We start from the raw sequence: 19,483 nt of genomic DNA, 5'->3' as shown, positions 1-19,483 counted from the left end.
CAAATGCTAAGCAGTCAAAGGATGTAAATAGGCAATTTTTAGATAAATAAATCCAAGTTATCAATAGCCATATGAAAAAAAAATGCTCTGTATCACAAATAATTGGAGAGATGAAATGGTACCCAAGATACCAGATAATGGGTCTCAGGTACCACCTCCCACCCATCCAATTCGCCAAGATTATAAAAAAGGAAAATGACAAATGCTTGAGGAACTATAGCCCCAAAGAGAACAAGGAAAAGGACCCATATGTACAAAATGTTTATAGCAGCTCTTTTTGTGGTGACAAAGGCCTAGAAACATAGGGGCTACCCATGAGGTTCTGAAATGTGAAAAGGAAAAAGAGTAGATAGAACCAGGAAGACAATTTATACAATAACAACAATATCATAGAGACAAAAAATACTTGGAAAGACTTAGGAACTGCAGTACTCATGATAAAGTATGCTCTCTTCCTCCAGTTCAAGAGATGATGAACCAGTGTGAATTGAAACTTTTTTTTCCCTTGGACACAGCCAATGTGGGAATTTGTTTTGCTTGACTATACCAATCTGTAACAGGTTTTGTTTCCTGGCTTTCCCAAGGGGGAGGCAGAAGGGAGGTATCAGAAACTGAAAAATAAATTTAAAAGTAAAATAAAATGCTTCCAGTGAATCCTGGTTAATTTTTTCTCTCTACCTCTCCACCCACTTACTCACAACTGAGTCACCATCACTAAGACCTGTTTCACTTTCTTCTCTTCCCCTTAGGATGTCTGTCCTCTCAGCAGCAGTCCTACTGTAGAATGCAGCAACAGCAAACCAAAAACTGAGTTGGGTGTTTCAAGAGTAAAATCTTTTCTCCCTGTACCTAGAAATAAAGTCACCCAATGTTCTCAGAACACCAAAAGAAACAGCAGCAGCAGCAGCAGTAATACAAGGCAAATAGAAGTAAATAACAACTCAAAAGAAGAAATTTGGAACTTACGCAAAAATGTGCAAATAGAAAAAACAAACAAATAGACCTGCCTACAATTTTCTCACCATTTACTTACTCTGTATATTTCATATAAAAACCAAGGAAAATAGATGTAAATAGCTTTTTAAAAAAAACTGCTTCATTGTAACATATTGTATGCGTATGGGACCACAAGTCAATTTTTATGTAAAGAATTTGTTTATAGCCAATGTTTTATTGCTTTTTTTCTGGAAATTCTATAGGATTGAATTTCAATATCAAGAAGTTATGCCAACTTTTCAAGTAGTTTTCTATTATGAAAATTGTAATCGCTTAAATTGAAGATATTCAGGGGTACCGCCACACAATTATCTGTATACTGTATATACGTACTCAATGAAGTTCATGTATCATTGCATACTATGTGGTGCAAAATATGTACAGCATTAGTGTAGAGCAAATGTACATGCAATTTAAAGATGGAGATGATTTTATCTTCACTTGATGGGGAGTGAATGGAATGTGGCAATAACTAGTTATTTGAAAATACAATTTCTTTCCATTACAAGCCATATTAAATATTTTGATTAACCACAAATTCTGCCTGTTAAATTCTGGTTTTGTGTTTTCTTATATTACTTACATTGCTATTTGGTTGCATCATGTATATTAATGCTATGAGTTTGCATTATGACTCCTGTAAAGAATGAAATTCTAATGCAATAAATATGTTATCTTTTTTATAAAATTTCTGCTCTTAAATGGATATGAAAATGCCTATATTTCCCCAGTATATTTAAAAAGCAATTTAATAAATAACTCTAGAAATGATCTGCAGTATCTACATTAGATCTAGTAAGAGGAAAGCTAATGGCAACTTAAAGAAAATATGCTAGCTTTTTTTCTTCTGGAATTCCTAATGAAATATCTATTGCACAAAATTACAATAAATGTCTTACTCATATCCATTCATTAAGTTAAATTATTTTCTGATTTTATTTTATTTGCTTTTTGGAGGACAATTGTGGTTAAGTGATTTGCCCAAGGTCACATGACTAGTTTTTGGGTTAAGTGTCTGAGGCTGGATTTGAGCTCAGGTCCTCCTGACTCCAGGGCTGGTGCTCTATTCACTGCACTACCTAGCCGCCCCTATTTTCCTATTTTAAACATGCTACTTTTAGTTCATTTATTCAACAAGTTGTTTGGTTGTTGTTTTTGTTTTTTAGCTTCAGCAGTGAGAAATACAAAAATGAGCTGGACATGATTTTGTTTTTTTTTTTCCCCAATACAGATAATTAACTTTTCATCTTGGCCCATTTCATACCAAGCTTTACTTTTCTGCCATTAACGTATGTAAAATCCTTTGTACCTATTTGTATTTATATTGAGGGTGCTAGGTGGCACAGTAAATAAAAGGATTTCAAGGCATGAAGACCTAAGTTCAAATCTAGCCTGAGACATTTACTAGTTGAGTGACCCTGAGCAAGTCACTTAACCTCTCCCTGTTTGGTAAAAGGGGGATAATAAAAATGCCTACTTTTCAGGTTTGTTGTGAAGATAAAATAATAGTTGTAAAACTCTTTGCAGACTTTTTAGTGCCATATAAATGTAAGTTATTATTACTACTACTATTTTTTATTTCTCTTTTTACTCTTCTAATGATACTTCACTAAACTATTCAGGAGACAGACAAAGGGACAAGTGAATTTCCTTCCTTTACCTGGGTTTTTATACCTTCTCTTAGAACAGCAAAACTTCCCAGTGGCTGCCTTCCAATAGCTATTAACTCTGAATATAAAATGTAGGTGAACCACATTCTTTTATAATTTTATATTTTTTTACTAGGAAACATTCACTTTCCTGTTCTGATTGATGCATTTGCTCAGGAGTACCCAAAACCTATTTGCACTTACATGTTCACAGTTTTAATAGTAACCATATATTTTTCTGTTTTCTGTGCATGTGGAAATCTCATGCCTAATTTATTTTTTCATACTTTGTTTCTGCATTTCTTGTATAGAATTAAGTCTGAAACATATGTAGGAATAATGAATTGCATGTCAAGTTATTCTTAGAATGTTAATACAACTGAAAAGCATAGACAGGTTGTTTATATTTAAACACATGTAGCTTCACTGATATTGGATTGACCTTTTCAAAAAATCATTATCCATGCATCAGGTAAAAACATGCACTTTAAGTGTTCATCAGAAAAGCTGAAGCAAAAAAGGGTCTCCCTTTGGGCCCAGAAGTACCACGTTGGCAACTCAATTATTGAAGCCTCACCAGTATGCCAAAATAAGGGTGAGGTGCATAGCCCCACCTTCTGCCAAAGTTATTGAAGGTTATAGAACAGGGCAAAAAGAGAGATGAAGTGTTGGAGAGGACCCAAGGTTCAAGGGTGGCATCCCCTTAGTGTAAATAATGGAATCCATGTGTTCCAGACGACATGTATCCTTGAGATGCTACCACAAGAGAAAGCCCTTTTAGTGACAGCAAAACTTGGCATCTTTATCCAAGCCAAGTAACCAGTATATTTTGGTGAATGTGGCATTGGTGCTTTTTCACTAGGGATCTACAGATGCATATGCTTGACCTTTATCTAATCACATTTCAGAATAATATTAATGATTAAAATTAACATTTGGCCCTTAGGCAAAGCTGTGAGTCTTTGATGCATTTAGACTGCACGAGTAGTAATATGCTGAAATCTACTGTTTTCAAGGTACAAAGTGATCACCTATAATCACTTATGTATCTGCACATATACATAGTCATATGTAGCAACTATTGGGGATCTGCCTGTCCACATAATGGTATGGGGAACTCCCAATATATAAACTCTTCCACCATCCAAATGGACAACTTTTAGCAATTAAACCTTAGAGAAATATCTTGGGCCCAAGGTGACAACAAATGTGTCAGCAGTAGGTCTTGGGCCTTAGTTTTCCTCACCCTTTTACCCACAACACCATAAAAATTTTATAATTGAATAACATGCATGGAGATGTCTCAATAGGCCATTAAGTTCAGTCCCCCTCCCATCCCACAGTCCTCATTAACTTTCTTTAAAAAGAAAATAATCATCATTATAGCTATCAAAAGATTTCCCCAGCCTCCTTTACTAATATTTGGCGATGGCATCTGATTATAATGAACAAATATTTATTTAATGTGTAGAAAAGAATAGAGAAATTCATAATTGTAGGAAAAACCTATCAGGAAAGCATCTTGAGGTTCAGTATTTTCTATTTTGAATATTTGTTGCTTCCTCTTTCTAATGCTACTCTAATTTATCTGCTGCCTTCAAGGGACAGAAGGGGACCTCCTTATTAAAAATAGCAGGTGTTCAAGAAGGTATTAAAAACTATGAAGAGTTTAACCAGAGCCTTTATTCCTATTCTCCTAAGATTTGAAAGACAAAAAGAAATATTCAGAAAGTGGCTTCAAAATTTTCTACTGGAAAGAAATTCTTGTTTTGTCCTTTTTCAGTTGTGCCCAACTCTTTGTGACACCATTTGCAATTTTCTCCGCAAAGATAATGGAGTGGTTTGCCATTTCCTGAGTGAGGAACTGAGGCAAACAGGGTTAAATCACTTACTCAGGATCATAGAAGTTGGGTCTGAGGCCAGAATTGAATGCTTAAAGGATGTGTCTTCCTGATTCCAAGGCCAGTGCTCTGTCCACTGTATGGCCCAGCTGCTTAAAAACTTTTCTATTGTCAAGGCACTAGTTCCACTCCTCTATTGAGAAGAAAGGTATCTTTTACATTTTTAAAACATTAATAGGCACTTATTTTCTCTCTCACGTCTCACAACTACACCCTCCCTAAAAAAAGAAAAGGAAATCTTTATAAACAAATAGGTATAGTCAAGCTAGGCAAATTTGCAAAAATCTTTATCTCCCCCTGACCATCATCTCTCAAAGTATTCAGACAATTTAAATTGTTTTCTATAAAGGTATTTTTAATACTGAATCTGGAGCTTTTAATCACCTTCCCATCCCCAAATAAGCAGTAACTGGAGAAATTGGAGTTTGCTAGATATAGGCCTGAGGCTGACAAGCACTGAACCTCTTCTCACAGGGATTCCAGATCCTAAGCAGACAGGATGGACAAAAGTCCATTGTCCAGCTTGGGTATTTCTTGCCTCTTGGCAAGAATAGAATGGACATGGTCTGTGTAGTTAGGACAATGGTGTGTCACACCCGCTTTCTACTTCAATTCAGGAAGAAACAGAGGAATCTGGTTGGTTCTCTTAAAGTGGAAAGGCACAAGGATGCCTAGCCAGCCATCCTGGTTCAGAACCTGGCATCCCCCCTGGTATCATTTCATATATTTTGGGCACTTCACTCTTTTTGGGTAGTAAAAACAGACTGATCAAGTTCCTTTTGTTTTCAGGGCCCCAGACTTCCTGGTGGTAGAGAGTTGAGACAATGCCTCAGTGTCTGCCTCACAAATCCTTGAGGGGGTGTTTAAGTCCAAATATAATAATATTTTCATTGAAAAATTTTTTTAAACAGAACCTGCATCAGCGATGCCAAACCAACTTGCTTTACAGATTCCACTGTTGGTTAGTTGCCTTTCTCCCAAAATTTTTAGAACTGAATCATCTCTCTTTGTGTTTGAAAAGACACACTAATAAAAGCTGGCCAGGAAGGTAACAATGTTGAAAGTCCGAATTAAGAAAAATCCTCCCTCCCTTGGACATGTGAGTGCTACCATCCAAGCTTGGCCTTGAGAATAGGAAATACTATCTATGATCATGTGTGTAGTGAGATTTCAGTGGCTATGGGAAAGGACCTTTGTGCCTAAACTCATCTTTCCTGTTCAACTGTCTGTATAAGTGAAGCTTCTATTAAAATACAAATGTGTTAAGGACATAGAAAGGCAGTACATAGTGGCAAGGGGCAGCTAGGTGGCACTGTGGAAAAGGTGCTGGGCCTGGAGTCAGGAAGACTCATCTCCCTGAGTTCAAATATAGCCTCAGGCACTTACTGGCTGTGTGACCCTTGTTTCCTCAGTTATTATTAATTAACTTCCACATCCTGGGCAAGTCACTTAACTCTGTTTACCTCAGTTTCCTCATCTCTGAAATAAGCTAGAGAAGGAAGTGGCTAATCCCTCCAGTACCTTTGCCAAGAAAACCCTAAATGGGGTCACAAAGAGTGGGACAAGACTGAAAACAACGAAACAATAACAACAAAGCAGTGCAGCCATTCGCCCCTTAGCACTTGCACTCAAATCCTCCTATAATGCCCCAGCAAAGAGTACAAGTGTCCCTGGGATCTGCAAGGCTTCTACTGAGCCGACTTTTTGCAGAGTCCTACCAAATGGAAAATTTTCCAGGGTAGCTCCCCATGAGAGACTGAATGTTTTATCCAGATACCAACCTAGCTAAATTCAGACAAGCTCTTCACCAGGTTAGATAGAGGAATTTTTTTTTCTTTTCCACAGCAATTTGTTAAGAGTTTTCTCATAAAGCCTAGACATGAAGGAAGTACCCACAATTACCAAGTGCATCATTGAAGTGTAATGACTTGTGCTTTGCTTGTCCCATTATCCTTCTCTCCATCCAGAGACCTGAGAGAACTGAAAAGGAAAAATAAGCTTTAGTGGGAGAGGAATATTCTAGAAAGTTCTGAAACAGTAACCTAGGGAGGACTGATACTAAGTCAGGAGACCCCAAGCAGTCAAGGGGTAGCATGGATATAATAGGGTTATTTAAAAGAGGGAGAGAGAAGGTACATGGGGGGGAGGGGAAGGAGAAAGAAGCCCAATATTTTTTTAAAAAGCTAATATAAAAAAGGAATTAACATGTATTTACTCTTACTATGTGCCAGGCACTGTCCTATACCCACTTGTTATCAACCCATGGCTTTTGGAGGTAGCTGAAGGAAGTCTTAGCTGAGAATTTGGCAATTATGCCTGACCTTTATATGTCAAAATTACTTTACATATGTTATCTCATTCAATCATCACAATGCTGTGAGAATATGTACTCACAAGGATTATTATCCCCACTTTACAAAAGAAAAAATCAAAACCCAGAGAGGTTCAGTGACATACCAGGGTTGTGCCACTAGTAAATTTGAACCAAAGCAAAATTTGAATACTGGCCCTCTGATTCCAAATTCAGGAGTCTTTCCATTGTTATCATTTTGAGTACAGGAAGGATGATAAGGGATAATATGATATAGGAGAAAGAGAACTAGAGTTGGCATCAGGAAAGGCTTGGGTTCGAACCCTGATAGTGCCGCCTCCTGACTGGCCAACTCTGGGGAACAAGAATAGGTTGGCATTTAAAAATAGCACTTCATGGTTTCCAAAGCACTGTATAAATATCTCATTTGAGTCCTGAAAAAACCCTGGTAGGCAGGTGGCATTATTAACATTATTTATTTTTATTTTTTTTGTATTTGTGGAGGGGGAAGGCAGGGCATTTGGGGTTAAGTGACTTGCTCAAGAGCACACAGCTAGTAAATGTTAAGTGTCTGAGGCCAGATTTGAACTCAGGTCCTCCTAACTCCAGGGCTGGTCCTCTATTTACTGTGCCACCTAGCTGCCCCTTAACCCCGTTTTAGAGATGAGATTAAGCCACTGGCCCAAGATCACAAGCCAGTAAGTTTCTGAGGCCAGATTTGAGCTTAGGTCTTCCGGACTCTGATCTATCACTCTTTCTACTGTGCCACCTAGTTGCCTAAGTCTTTTATGACACCTTCATCTCTGAATTTCAAGTGTCCTCATCTGTGAAATGTAGTGCCTAATCCATGCCCTCCTCCATGGTTTTAAGAAAAGTGCTTTATGAACCTAAGAATATAATAGAAATGTGAAGCATTGTCATTTTTTTGGAAATTAGGCCATATGCCCCAATTTCTCCTATGCCCCTATACCTTTTTTAGTAAACTTAATAGTAGGTGAAAGTGTAAAAAAAAAAGATTTTAAAAAAGATATTTTAGAAGAAAAAAATTATGAAACTCAAACCCTGTGGTCCCTTGGTCTTTAAGATGTGCCATACCTCAAGTTTACATGTTTTCCACAATGGCTAGCCAGGCAGGTACTGCTAACCTGTGGCTGTAACCCCCTGAGACCTTTGTCGATCCCTGTGTCTTATCCTCCACAAGGTTTTCCCTGTTGTTTGGGGCTGCCTCACTGAGACATTTGCAATCCAGTACCTTTGGGAGAACTGTTCATTGACTATTTTACATCTCACATCCACTGAGCATGGCCCTATCTAGACAGGTGGACTCATTGTCTCTCCCTGTTCTGCCTGCTACTCTTTGCTCTGTGAGCGTCTTTTCTCTATCTGCCTCTTGCCCCATTTCCTCCATAACTGTCCCTGAAGCTAGCTGATATTCAATGTTCAAATGCCTAGGAGTAAGAAGAGGTCAGCTTCCTTTCCAGATCTCACCAAGCTCTTTACCAAAGGCAAGGAAACACAAACAGCCTGAGAACCCTCTGAGACTAAGAAGCTTTTGAGAGACAACACCAATGGGGCAGAACATTATTAACCAGGGAGCGGCTTCCTGTCAGAACAAGGGCAGGAAGCACCATGGCCAGCACCAGAAGCAGGGATTGGGAGTAGTTCCCAGTTGGGCCTAAGAGCTTCCCTTTCTCAGGTGTCACAGCAATTAAGACCTTTTACAGAATGGTTAGAAAGCTAGCTGGACAGCACCTAGCTCCCACTGAGGCTCTCAAGGTACAACAGCTTGCATAATAATAGCTAATATTATATACCTACTGCTTTAAGCCTTTCAAACAGCTTTATAATTACCCTCTCATTTTATCCTCATAACAACCCTGGAAAGAAAGTGCTCTGAGGAAACTGAGGCAGACTGAGAGGTTAAGTGAATCGCCCAGGGTCTCATAACTACCAAGTGTCTGGAATCTAGATTTGAACTCATGTCTCCTTGATTATAGGTCCGATACTCTCTCCAGTGGGCCACCTATTCTCCATTTCAAGGGCATGGAAATAGATCTAACTTTAAACCTTTCCTCAAATGTGCAATACCCAGACTCTAAAAACCACTGAGGGAGGTGGAGGAGAAGGAATAAGGAGGGAGATTTGGAAAATAAACCCAGGTTTGTTTTTTCTATTTCTTTGATTATCTGCACTGGAAGCAAGATACCTAGATTCCAATCTCCTCTACCACTACCACTTTCATTAACCATCCATGAAGTAATGAACAGCATCACTATTCCAATGCCCTCCATCATATCTCTAGTGTGTACTCAACCAACTAACCACCAGTTTTGTCCAAAAGCAAGATCACAGAGATTTTTGCCAGATTCCTAAAGCAGTGGGACATCATCTTCTTTTCCTTTTCACTTTGAAGTTTTAAAAAACTGAGTGATACCTCATTTCATCTTGTAAATAATTTCACACTAACTCTGGTGTTCAAGCTAATATTTGCCTAATGTACTTGGAGAGTAATACAGTACCACATAATCCTTTCTGTAAAGAGGACTGTTGGGAAGTCATGTCAGTTGGGGGAGGGAGTACTTTTTTTTCTGTCTCAGCATAGACCAACGCCTTCTTAAGCTCAGAAGTATCCGCTTTCCCATCTGTCCAAAGTCAAGTTGATCTCTTATGAAGTGGATCCTTACACCATCCCTGTTAGATCAACGTTTCATTTTACAGTTTTGAAACCTGAGCCCCAGAGAGGGTCTGTGATTTTTGTGCTCACACAGACTTTAGGGGCAGATTAGAGATGTCGTTAGACTTCTGTCTGCTATAATGACTTTGGACTTTGTTCTATTTCCATTAGGAGCAGAATAAAGTAGTTGAAATCCTAACACATGGGATGAATCTGGTCCATTTAATGTTATAGATATTGAATTATAATACTTTTATGTCTACAGAAAAAAAAAATACCTATCTGGAATTGAAGGATTTTTCAGCTTTATGAAACCAAATGAATCTTTGTAGAGTTCACTAATTCTTGCCAAAATCAAAAGTAAAAGTGCTCATGCAAGAAAGAGTCTGGAGTTGGTATCTACCACTGAAGTATGTGCAACCACTTATGTTTATGATTCTCAATAAATGAGTACCCCTTATGTGCACAGAACTCAGCATTATCCCTAGGGAAAATCATGAAGTAATAAATGTTTTCTCTTTGGGGCCCTTCCATCTCCCTTTCAGTGACTTCTCTCTCATCCTGGTATAAGTCTATCTCTTTGCCCCTCTCTCCTTCATTCCTTTTTTCTCCCTCTCCACTTCCTTCCCTCTTTCTTCCATCCCTCTCTCTCTCCTCCCTGTCTCCCTCTCCATCTCTCCCTCTCCCTCTGTGTGTGTGTCGCAACACACATAAACTCACAATCTTTGTCTTGTTCTTGTGCTGTTTGGTGGAAACAAGCTCTCTCCTAGTGACTTAATGTGGTATCCTCCCAAAATATGTACAATTTATCAAGGGATTTTGAAAGACCAGCAAGTCTGGCAATTACAGCAGACATTTACATGTCAAATTACTTTAGATATATCATCTCATTCAAAAATACAATATAGTAATAGCTTCAGGGATCACCAACAGAAGACACAGGCTCAAATATAAACTTATAAAATTCTAAATAATGAGTAGATCAAAGAACAAATCATAGAAAACAACAAATAATTATGTGAGTGAAAATGATAATGATAAAGCAATTATAGAAGAATTTCTGGGATGCAGCTAAATCATTTCTCAGGGAGAAAAATAATTTCCCTACAAACATACATTAACAAATTAGAAAAAGAAAATTAATAAACTGAATATGCATTTTCAAATATTAAAAAAGCCAAAAAATTTTTTAAAAACTAAAATAGCCACAAAATAGGAGCTATTAAAAATAAGAGGAGAAATAGATCAACTAAAAAAAAACCACAAAAATGATAATAAAACTAAAACAGGTTCTTTGAAAGGACTAATACAATTGATTAAGCTTTAACCAGTCTGGTTAAAAAAGAAGATTGGGGGGGGTGGCTAGGTGGAATAGTGAATAGGGCACCAGCCCTGGAGTCAGGAGGACCTGAGTTCAAATTTGGCCTCAGACACTTAGCACAAAAACTAGCTGTGTGACCTTGTGCAAGTCACTTAACCACAACTGCCCTCCAAAAAAGCAAAAACAAAAAAAGAAGGTTAGACAGGGCAGAGCCAACATGGCAGAGTGGAAATAGGAACTCATCTTAGCTCCTCTGGGAATTCCATCAGTAACCTCTAAAAAGTGAATGTGAAAGGATTTTAAAGTGACAGAATCCACTGGGAGACAGAGCATAGAGGATTCCCAGTCCAGGAAAGTGCACACATAGGACTGGGCAGGGGCAGCAGGGAGAGCTTGGGGGCTGCACCAGCTCAGACCTGAGACCAGACCACAGCAGAGTGAGAGCAAGCCCTGGCCAGCGAATTCACCCACCACAAGGGCAATTCATAGACATGTCACCACTAGATAGATGATCTGTCTGGGATGGGTAAGAGAAAGCAGGGCCCACAGCAATGACAGCAGCTTCTCCTGGGGCTATCTATCACCCCATAGCCTGGATGTTTAAAAATCACCTACCTGAACTTCTGGGAGCCAAGATGATGGAGTAAACCCTAGCTGCTCTAATCCCCCTCCCTGACCCTGAAAACCCAGAGATTATTGCCCCAGAGTAAAATCTTGAAATAGTGGAAGCAGTGTCAGGCTTGGGAGTTCTAAAGAAAGGGGGTGACTGGAGCTGTGCCAAACCTGAAGAGAAGGGCAAGAGGCTTCCCAACAAACCCCATCTCAGCCAACCAGTGGGAGATCCCAAAACCCAGGGGGGTAGAGCCAGCAAGGGCTAACACCAGAAGCCCAGGTGTGACTTAGCACAATCAAGGAAATCAGCAGACACCAGCATAGCAGGCTGCCAGCTGCTGAGCCTGCCCCCTCTAGCCCAGGGGCACAGAGAGGGAAACCTGAAGTGGCCAGACCACCCCTCCCCCACACCTTTCTCTGTGAGCCTCTGGGTAACCCAGGGGAAACACTGAGAGTCCTGGCCTTGGCCTCAGTCTAGACACCCAGAGGCTATAGTACACAAAATCAACAACCAATCCCCTAGCTCCCAGCTTGAGAAGCATGGGTTAGAGCCCTCTGTACCCCTGTTATGGGGATAAGAATGTGAAGATCTTCCCTGCCCCTTGGCCCTTTGATAAGCTTGGGTGACTCTGACAACTTTCCTTGATTTGAGAATATACTCTGCCCCCTAATAGGCTGAATGTGCTCACCTGGAGCATATAGAGGGAAGCTTGTTTTTCAGGAATGCCCACACCTTGTTAGTTTGTGATTGGGTAGTGGGGTCATGAGGGTTGTGATGGTCTTTGACCCAGGAGAAGGCTATATATACCCTTATGTGAGGTTTTGCTTTGGGGCTCACTTTGGGAAGAGTTGTATGATTTGGCCAGATGAGACTCTGGGCAGCCATTGAGCCCCCCAGCTTTGAAAACCCAGATGTTTGTGCTTCCCTCTCTGGTAACTCACTAGGTATAGATGTAATGGTCAAACAGTGGGAAGCCCTGTCTGCTGATCTGTCTGTCTGCTTGTAACTTCTGTTTGTAGTTTGTGATGTTCGATTGATTAAAGTAAGATTGTTAACCCATTTTGAGTTGTTTTCCTTTAAAAAAAAAAAACAGATATAAGAACCTATGCTAGCAGCCACCCTGGGTATGCTAGGGTGCTTGCTGCTACAACCCCATAAACAGAAATCTAGTTTAAAAGCCAGGAAATAGGCAATCACAATGGGCCAGAAGCAACCAAAGATGATTGAATCCTATTATTGTGAATGAGAAGAATCACTTTCAGGAGACATCATCAACTCTATATCCACACCTAAGACCACAGAAGGAAATATGAACTTGTCTTAAGCCCAAAAAGCATTCTTGGAAGAGCTCAAGGAACATTTTAAAAGTCAAATTAGAGAGGTAAAAGATAAATTGACCAATTCTTTTAAAATTACATTGGCCAAAATGGAAAAATCTCACTGACGAAAACAAATCCTTAAAAAGCAAAATTTGTGAACTGGGAAGGGAGGTTCAAAATCTAACTGAAGAAAATACCTCCCTAAAAATGAAATCTGAGCATATGGAAAAGGACCTTCAAAAACTGAGGAAAATAATTCACTAAAAATTAGAATTAGTCAAGTGGAAGCTAATGACTCTATGACACATCAAGAATCAGTCAAACAAAGCATAAAGTTTGAAAAATTAGAAGAAAATGTAAAATATCTCATTGGAAAAACAACTGACCTGGAGAAGAGATTAAGGAGAGATAATCTAAGAATTGTTGGACTACCAGAAAGCCATGTTGAAAAAACAGCCTGGACAACATCATCCAAGAAATTATCAAATAAAACTGTCTTGAGGTCCTAGAATCATAGGGCAAAATAGTGATCAAAAGAATTCACCTGATTCCTGAAAGAGATCCCAAATTGAAAAATCCAAGAAATATAGTAGCCAAATTCCAGAATTATAAGGTCAAGGAGAAAATACTGCAAGCAGCCAGAAAGAAACAATTCAAATATCATGGAACTACAGTCCCGATCACACAGGACCTAGCAGTTTCTACATTAAGAGATCGGAGGGATTGGAATATGATATTTTGTAAGGCAAAAGAGTTTGGACTGCAACCAAGTATCAAGTACCCAGTAAAACTGAACATAATCTTTCAGGCAAGGAGATGGTCATTCAATGAAATAAGGGACTTCCAGACTTTCCTGATGAAGAAGCCAGAGCTCAATGGAAAATTTGATCTCTAAATATAAGATTTAAGAGAGACATAAAAAGGTAAACAAGGAAAACACACACACACACAGACTTGTGATTCAATGGTAGTAAACTGTTTACATCCCTATATAGGAAGCTGATACCTGTCAATATTGAGATTTTTATAAGTATCTCGACATTTAAAAGGGATATACATAGAGGATATGGGTATAAATGAACTACTCTGATGATAAAAAAAAAAAAACCTTATTAATAAGCGGTGCAAAGGGATTGTAATGGGAGGAAAGGAAAGGAGGAGGCAGAAAAGGGTAAATTATGCCATACAAAGAGGCATAAAAATATACTATATCAGAGGGAAAGAAGGGAGAGAGATGAACATTATATGATCTTTACTCTCATTGGTTTTGGTTCAAGGAGGGATTAACATAATCAGATAAGGTTAGGATGCTAATGTGAAAAGACACAAAAACTTGTTATAGTAGATAAAAAAGGAGGGAGGGAGAGAAGCACTGTATGAAATTTACTTTCATTGGTTTGGGTTCAAGCAAGGAATAACATACTCCATTAAGTATAAAAATCTATTGTGCCCCACAGGGAGTAGGAAGGGTAAGGGGGGGGGGGGGTAGGTTATTAGGAGGGAGGGAAAGAGTAGTAAGGGGGAAGGGTAGGTAAAGGGAGAGAGGTGCATAAGGAGGGAATACTGAGGGAGGCGGTGGTCAAAAGGAAAACTCATAAGTAGGGGAAAGCAGAAGGGAGGAAAAAATACAAACCGGGGAGAATAGGATGGAGGGAAAGACACAGATAATAATCATAACTGTGAATGTGAATGGGATGAACTATCCCAGAAAACAGAGGCAGATAGCAAAATGGATTAAAATCCATAATCCTACAACATGCCATCTACAAGAAACACATATGAAACAAGGGGATATGCACAAGGTAAAGATAAAAGGTTGTAATAGAATATATTATGCTTCAGCTAAAGTTAAAAAAAAAGCAGGGGGTAGCAATCCTTACCTCACATAAAGCAAAAGCAAAAACAGATCTAATTAAAAGAGATAAAGAAGGAAACTATATCCTGCTAAAAAGCACCATCAAGAATGAAGCAATATCATTACTTAACATATATGCACCAGGTGGTATAGCATCCAAATTCCTAGGGGTGAAGTTAAGGGAATTAGAGGAAGAAATAAATAGCAAAACTATACTAGTGGGAGACCTTAATCTCCCCCTCTCTGAACTTCATAAATCTAACCTCAAAATAAACAAGAAAGAAGTTAAGGAGGCAAATAGAATTTTAGAGAGGGTAGATATTATAGAGGCCTGGAGAAAACAGAATGGGGATAAAAAGGAACATACCTTCTTCTCAGTGGTACATGGCACATACACAAAAATTGACCATGGACTAGGGCATAAAAACCTCACAATTCAGTGAAGAAAGGCAGAAATATTAAATGCATCCTTCTCAGATTATGATGTATTAAAAATTACATGTAATAAATGGCCATGAAAAGATAGCCTAAAAACTAATTGGAACCTAAATAATTTAATCCTAAAGAATGAGTGGGTCAAACAAGAAATTATAGAAACAATCAGTAGCTTCATTCAAGAGAATGACAATAATGAGACAGCATACCAAAACTTGTGTGATGCAGCAAAAGCAGTTCTTAGGGGAAGTTTGATATACCTGAATGCATAAATGAATAAAATAGAGAAAGTGGAGATCAATAAATAGGGCATGCAACTGAAAAATCTAGAAAAAGAACAAATTTAAAATCCCCAATTAAACACTAAATTAGAAATACTGAAAACCAAAGGAGAGATTAATAAAGTTGAAATTAAGAAAACTATTGAATTAATAAATAAAACTAAGAGTTGGTCTTATGAAAAAACCAATAAAATTGATAGAACTTTTGTCAATGATAAAAAAGAAAGAAGAAAACCAAATTATAAGTATGAAAAATGAAAAGGGTGAATCTACCTTCAATGAAGAGGAAATTAAAACAATAATTAGGAATTATTTTGCCCAATTGTATGCACATAAATTTGACAGTCTTAGTGAAATGGATGAATATTTACAAAAATATAAATTGCCTACTTTAACTGAAGAGGAAGTAAATTATTTAACCCCATCACAGAAAAAGAAATTGAACAAGCCATCAATGAACTCCCTAGGAAAAAATCTCTAGGGCTAGGTGGATTTACTAGCAAATTCTATTAAATGTTTAAAGAATACTTGGTTCCAATAGTTTACAAACTGTTTGGGAAAATTGGAGAAGGAGGAGTCCTACCAAATCCTTTTTATGACACAAATGTGGTACTGATACCTAAATCGGGAAGAGACAAAATGTAGAAAGAAAATTATAAACCAATTTCCCTCATGAATACAGATGGCAAAAATTAAAAATATATATTAGCAAAAAGACTACAGCAACTTATCATGAAAATAATATACTTTCATCAAGTGGGATTCATTCCAGGAATGCAAGGATGGTTCAATATTAGGAAAACCATCAGTATAACTAATCATATCAACAACAAAACTAGCAAAAAAAATATGATTATCTCAATAGATGCAGAAAAGGCTTTTGACAAAATACAATACCCATTCCTATTAAAAACTCTAGAAAGCATAGGAATAAGTGGAGTCTTCCTTAAAATAATAAGTAGTTATCTATCTAAAACCATGAGCAAGTATTATATGTAATGAGGATAAACTAGAAGCATTTCCAATGAGATCAGGGGTGAACAAGGATGTCCATTATCACCTCTTATTCAATTTGGTACTAGAAATGTTAGCAGTAGCAATAAGAGAAGAAAAAGTAATTGAAGGAATCAAATTAGGCAAAGAAGAGACTAAGCTATCACTCTTTGCAGATGATATGATGATATACTTAGAGAACCCTATAAAATCAAGTAAAAAACTACTTGAGCCAATAAATAAATTTGGCAAAGTTGCAGGATATAAAATAAACCCACATAAGTCCTTAGCATTCCTATATATTTCTTACAAAATCCAATAGCAAGAGATAGAAAAAGAAATTCCTTTTAAAGTTACTGTAGACATTATAAAATATTTGGGAATCTACCTACCAAAACAAACCCAGGACCTATATGAACACAATTACAAAACACTTTTCACACAAATAGAGTCAGATCTAACTAATTGGAAAAACATCAGCTGCTCATGGCTAAGTCAAGCTAATATAATAAAAATGACAATTTTACCTAAATTAAATTACCTATTTAGTGCCATCCCAATCAATCTACCAAAAAATTATTTTATACAGCTAGAAAAAAAGTAACAAAATTCATCTGGAAGAACAAAAAGTCCAGAATATCAAGGGAATTAATGAAAAGAAATGCTAGGGAAGGTAGCCTAGCCATACCAGATTTAATCTATATTATAAAGCAGCAGTCATCAAAACTACTTGGTACTGGCTGAGGAATAGAGTAGTGGATCAGTGGAACAGATAAGGTTCATGAGACACAGCAGTCAATGACTATAGTAATCTACTGTTTGATAAACCCAAAGACTCCTGCTTTTGTGATAAGAACTCACTATTTGACAAAAACTGCTGGGAAACTGGAATATAGTATGTCAGAAACTGGGCATAGACCAATATCTTACACCATATACCAAAATCAAGTTGAAATAAGTGCATGATCTTGACATAAAGGCTGATACTGTAAGCCATCAGGAAGAGCAAGGAATAGTTTACCTGTCTGATTTATGGAGAAGGGAAGAGTTTATGACCAAATGAGAGTTAGAGAGCATAATGAAATGCAAAATGGATAACTTTGATTACATTAAATTGAAAAGCTTTAACCAAGATTAAGATGAGAGTGGAAAATTGGGAAAGAATTTTTACAACCAGTGTCTCTGATAAAGCCCTCATTTCTAAAATACACAGAGAATTGAGTCAAATCTATAAGAATACAAGTCATTCCCCAATGGATAAATGGTCAAAGGATATGAACAGGCAGTTTTCAGAGCAAGAAATTAAAGATATCTATAAGCATATATAAAAATGCTCTATAGAGAAATGCAAATCAAAACAACTCTGAGGTACCACATCTCACCTGTCAGATTGGCTAAGATGAAAAAACAGGAAAATGATAAATGCTGGAGAGGATATGGAAAAAATGGAATACTAATCCATTGTTGGTGGAGTTGTGAACTGATTAAACTGTTCTGAAGAGCAATCTGGAACTATGCCCAAAGGGCTATAAATAAATCTTTGACTTATTTGTCCCAGCAATACCACTTCTAGGGTTGTGTCCCAAAGAGATCATAGAAGTGGGAAAAGGACCCATATGTACAAAAATATTTATAGCAGCTCTTTTTGTGGTGGCAAAGAATTGGAAATCAAGGAAATGCCCATCATTTGGGGAAAGGCTAAATAAGTGGTGGTATATGAATGTAATGGAATACTATCGTGCTATAAGAAATGAGGAGCAGACGGACTTCATAATAACCTAAAGAGACTTATATAAACTGATGTTGAATGAGAAAAGCATAACCAGGAGAAATTTGTACACAATTACAGACACATCACATGTGCAATGACTAACTTTGATAGACTGGGCTCCTTCCTCTCAGCAATGCAAGGTTATAAGAGAACTCCAAAAGATTAATGATGCAAAGAGATATCCACATCCAGAGAAAGAACTACAGAGTGTGAATGCAGACTGAAGCAAACTACTTGCTTGTTCTTTTCTTTACTTTTGTTTCCTCTTTCTCATTGTTCACTCCTTTGGTTATAATACTTCTTTACAACCTGACTAATGTCTAATGTGCAGGTATTTGCAGAGCCTATATTTGATTGCATGCTGCCATTGGGGGGAAGGAAGAAAATTTGAAGCTCAAGGGATTGTGGAAGTGAATTTTGTAAGCTAAAAGTAAATAAACTAATTTAAAAAGAGATTAGAAAAATCAAATCAATATGAGCAAAGTAAAATCACAATAAAATTAAAAGTAATAAAAAGAATAATCACTGTCTACTCTACATAGGCGTGTGCTAGCAAAACTGAAAATATAAAAGAAATGGACAAATACCTTGAAAAAATATAAAATACTCAGACTATTAAAAGACCAGATAGAGATCTTAACTTATTCTCAGAAAAGGAAATGGAGAAGGGTGGAGGAGACTGCTGGTCCAGATGGAGTCACTGGAAAATTCAAAAAAACTTTAAAAGAAGTAGCCTAGCAGAATCTGTTTATGAGACAAATATAATCCTAAGTACCTAAGCCAGGGAAGAATAAAAAGAAACTACAATTCAATATCACTAGTGAATATTAATCGAAAAATTTTAAATAAAATCCAACCAAACAGACTACAGTGATTTATCCAAGTTATCGCTCATTATGACCAAGCTGGGTCTATACCAGAAATTCATGGATGGTTCAACATTGGGAAAACAATTAACTTAAAAATCAAAATATACAAAACCATGCAATTATCTCAAGAGATGCAGGAAAGCTTAACAAAGTACAATATTATTTTATACTAAAAGAAAAACCCTAGAAAGTATAGGCATAGAGTGATCTTTATTATTCTCATTAAAAAGCATCTATCTAAAATTGAAATCAAGCATCACATGCAATGGGAATATACTAGAACTTATTCCAATAAATATGGGAGTAAAGCAGGTATACACTCTTTCCTCACTATTATTTTATATAGTTCTAAAAATACTAGCAACATCAATAAGACAAAAAAATCAAAGACATAAAGATAGGTAGGAGATAAAGCTATCCACATTTGCTGAGGATATTCTATGTAATCAGCAAAGATAATATTTAAGATAAATTAATAACTTTCACAAAGTTGCA

At 37.3% G+C, this 19,483-nt stretch overlaps 1 protein-coding gene across 8 annotated transcripts in view; it reads left to right on the top strand.

Moving 5' to 3' along the window:
- The window catches only part of CTTNBP2 (cortactin binding protein 2), a 201,426-nt gene extending 199,526 nt beyond the window's left edge, over nt 1-1,900 (top strand). For 7 of the 8 annotated variants that reach the window (XM_069107092.1, XM_069107095.1, XM_069107091.1 and 4 more), the window contains one exon: nt 750-1,900. In XM_069107092.1, the coding sequence (XP_068963193.1) occupies nt 750-1,001 (252 nt within the window). In that variant the 3' untranslated portion in view covers nt 1,002-1,900. The remainder of the gene's footprint in view (nt 1-749) is intronic. The other variant, XM_069107094.1, reaches the window with a different exon arrangement.
- Nucleotides 1,901-19,483: the final 17,583 nt, after the last annotated feature.

This window comes from Petaurus breviceps, unplaced genomic scaffold (assembly GCF_028583685.1).
Source record: "Petaurus breviceps papuanus isolate PSGF00001 unplaced genomic scaffold, PetGlider_PUasm1.0 84, whole genome shotgun sequence".
In the NCBI taxonomy this organism is placed as follows: Eukaryota; Metazoa; Chordata; class Mammalia; order Diprotodontia; family Petauridae; genus Petaurus; species Petaurus breviceps.
Note: the sequence above shows the minus strand (reverse complement) of the source record. Positions and strands in the feature narration are given on the sequence as shown.